General features: G+C 42.1%; 1 protein-coding gene across 1 annotated transcript; it reads right to left on the reverse strand.

Moving 5' to 3' along the window:
* Positions 1–803: 803 nt before the first annotated feature.
* Positions 804–3,397, reverse strand: LOC121966941 (olfactomedin-like protein 2B; the record flags this gene model as incomplete). Its single annotated transcript, XM_042517010.1, has 4 exons — positions 804–1,000; positions 1,632–1,808; positions 1,949–2,443; positions 3,082–3,397. Coding segments are annotated over 4 exons (1,185 nt in total), but the record flags the coding sequence as incomplete, so codon positions are not given.
* Between the last annotated feature and the right edge of the window lie 6 nt (positions 3,398–3,403).

Consider the following 3,403-nt stretch of genomic DNA (forward strand, 5'->3'; position numbering starts at 1 on the left):
TAAAATTTTTTTTTTTTTTTTAGATTTTATAAAAAACTTTATAAAAAAGTTGCTGGGAACTTGCTGTATATGATGTTGAACATTTCAGCCTTGATTAAACATTTGTTAAAGACATATAAACGTATTTTGTGTTGGGAGTTTGTTATATTACAAATTCTAAATATTCACAGAAAGATTACAGTTTTATTGTAAATGTATATCGGTTCCAAATATCGATTATCAGTCTCATTAATTACTAATAATCGGTATCATTATCGGCCCTGAAAAACCAGTATTGGTCGACCCCTAATACAAATGTAAATAAGTGAGCTTTTGAGTCAGGGGTTTTATTGAACTTTAAAGACAGCTATGCTAGCTGATTCCCAATGCTTCCACAGCCTTTTTGCTAAGCTAACGAACATCTTCAAAACTGCAACTCTGTGCTTAATTCACAAAAATGGAGAGTTGTATTGATCTACTCATCTCACGCCCAGAACCAAAATAAAATAGATGTGCTCCCAGAATGTATAACTATTCCTTTAAATAATTTTTTAAAACTTTAATCAGGGTAAAGTCTTGAGATATTTCAGGTGAAATATGAATTGAAATGAACAAAGAACAAAACTACAGCACTTGTTTCTACTCCTGCTATTTGCCCTTTTGAACTCTGTAGTGATTTGTAGTGTTTTTGTTCCCCACTCTGACCTGTTATGACCCCTCAAAGTGTCCCCAGTGTATATCCCACTAGTAAATCATCATGAGGTGCGTCTTGTACTGTTAAATCGCAGCTACCACTCTCACATTAAGTATACCATGGGTCTTACTTCAGTTTGTGTCCTGTGAGCTTGCTCCTCCAGTAGAGCATCATGCAGTGTGGTCCAGGCAGCTACGTATCTGTGTCTCAGGTCATATCTGATGATGTCCCTGCTGAAGGCACGGTTGTAGTAGAAAGCTCCATTATACACCACGTGGCCTGTTCCAGTGAAGCTGTAGGGCAGCTTGTATGAGTTACTTGCCTGACCTGAGCGGGAAGAGCACACAGAACACATAGATGCAGCTGGTCAGGTTCACAAACCACACCATGACCTTCAGAACATGTGTAATCACGACTGCATATCCAGGTGTGATCCATACATCCAATAGTAGTAAGTGTTTTTGCTTGGGCTGCCCCTTTGAAAGCTGGAGATTTAAATCATCAGTTAAAGACCCTCAGTCAACTACGATTACATCAAGTGGAGCAGTTGTTTTTCTCTGTGCAGTGTACTTCTGAGGACAGTTTTGGACCCCCGATTTTCCTGCAGAGTGAGCGCTCTTGACTTTCGAGCTACTTTTTGGAACAGAGAGATGGCGTTTGTTTGATACCTAGTGCTCCTAATGGACACTCCAGCGCCAACATTATAAAATTAATACATAGTGGCAGATGCTGTTGTGGTGGGCCACCACAAATAAGTGAGTGTGTGGAAAACTCTCTTGTATACTTTTTGCTAGTATGCCATTAGTTAAGCTATGGCATGCTAATAGTGGCACACATGGCTAGGCCCCTCATGTAAACTGTTTAAACTGGACACGGCTTGATGGCTTGGCATGATTGGAAACAAGTTATGGGTTCATTATCTTCTACACACCCACACACCAACAAACAAATCTTATACCCGATTTGAAGGTGTCCATGTCTCTGAACTCCAGGAGATTGTTGCCATAGTGACCATTGGTAAGGTAGATGACATTGCCATGGCCGCGAGCATCTCTCATCCAGGATCCGTCTCTACTGCCGAAAGAGTTGTGCTGGACTGGTTCAGAGATGCTGGCTACTGTGTCCTTACACACCGCTACAAAAACACAGATAAATATGACACTGTGAATCAAGACTATATAACACAATTAGCATGTTTTAATTACTGTAATGATAAAAATCCTAAAATATGCTCACTCACTACCAGATAAACTACTGTACTGTATGAATCGCTACCAGGTTTCTTTGTGGTCTTTGGTTGGTCAGCGGGGCTCTCCGTCCATACTAGCCGGGTTCTGAATCCTGGCCGAGACACTGCTGTGGGTGACGCATCAATGGGTGGACCTATGATGGTATCTGAGGGTGCGGTGGTGTGCTGGTGGGCGTGCTGGGAAGGCTGAAGCGTAGTTTGGAGGGGAGTAGTTGTCATTTTGGTTGTCATTGGTTTTGGAGTTGTTGGTGGAATGTTAGTAGTTAACTCAGTCGTGGGTTTGATGGTGGTGGTGGGGACTGGTGTGGTTGTAGTGGTGGGGACTGGTGTGGTAGTAGTGGTAGGAACTGGTGTGGTTGTAGTGGTGGGAACTGGTGTGGTTGTAGTGGTGAGAACTGGTGTGGTAGTCAGGGGAGCTGTTGGTTGCTGGGTAGGTGCAGGACTGCTAGGTCTCTCTGACAGGTCCTGAAAGTGTAGTTGTGTGGTTGAAAGTCCTGGACTCTTGGTGGCAGTAGGAGTTGCTGTAAAGAAGCAAAATAGGAACTAGATTAGACAAGACAGAACTACTGGAAGTTGCTGTGCAGCAGTTGCAATACAAGGTTGGAGGAATAAGATAAAAGAGAGCACGGGTTTGTGTTGAATTATTTTTTCCAGATGATTCTATCTGCCCGCCAGAGCTGTCAGTTTTGCTACCACTAAAGTAATCAAAGTTTTGCAGTGAATGATATATTTCAGAAGACTGTATCATAAGATTGCGGAGACCTTAACACGATTGTCCCCGGGAGGTTATGGATATGACCTGCAACCACAACCGGGCTATCATCAATATTTTTGGACCAATGGATCATGACATGTAATTATTGACCTACAGAGAATCATTACCCAACAGTTCACCACAACTCAAGCCAGATATTTTACTCAGGAGATGGTAGAGACAAAAAAAACAGGGCTAAAAGAGAGTCAGTATTGGATTTACATAAATCAAATGCTCAAAAAACAAATGAGCATGATTCTTGATGCCAAATCAGTGTTAAAGTTGCTCTGTATGCTTCAATTGCTAACAAATTTGCCATAGCAATCAGTCATTGATGTCAATTAATGTTCAGTCAATGTTGCCTTCACCGTGCTCTAACACCCAATAAGGATATGTCAGACTTACTGTTTGTTCCTCTACTTTTCTCATCTTCCTCATCCTCCTCCTTGTAGCTCTGCTCCTCTGCTTTGTAAAAGGTCACACCCCTGATGACCATACCGGACTTCTCTTTGATTGGCTGCGTTGGCTCTGTCTTCTCTTTGATTGGCTGCATTGGCTCTGTCTTATTTTTGATTGGTTGTGTTGCCTCTGGTTTGTCTTTGATTGGTTGTGTTGCCTCTGGTTTGTCTTTGATTGGCTGCTTTGGCTCTGATTTGTCTTTGATTGGCTGCTTTGGCTCTGGTTTGTCTTTGATTGGCTGCTTTGGCTCTGGTTTGTCTTTGATTGG

This window comes from Plectropomus leopardus, unplaced genomic scaffold (assembly GCF_008729295.1).
Source record: "Plectropomus leopardus isolate mb unplaced genomic scaffold, YSFRI_Pleo_2.0 unplaced_scaffold26382, whole genome shotgun sequence".
Taxonomy (NCBI): domain Eukaryota; kingdom Metazoa; phylum Chordata; class Actinopteri; order Perciformes; family Serranidae; genus Plectropomus; species Plectropomus leopardus.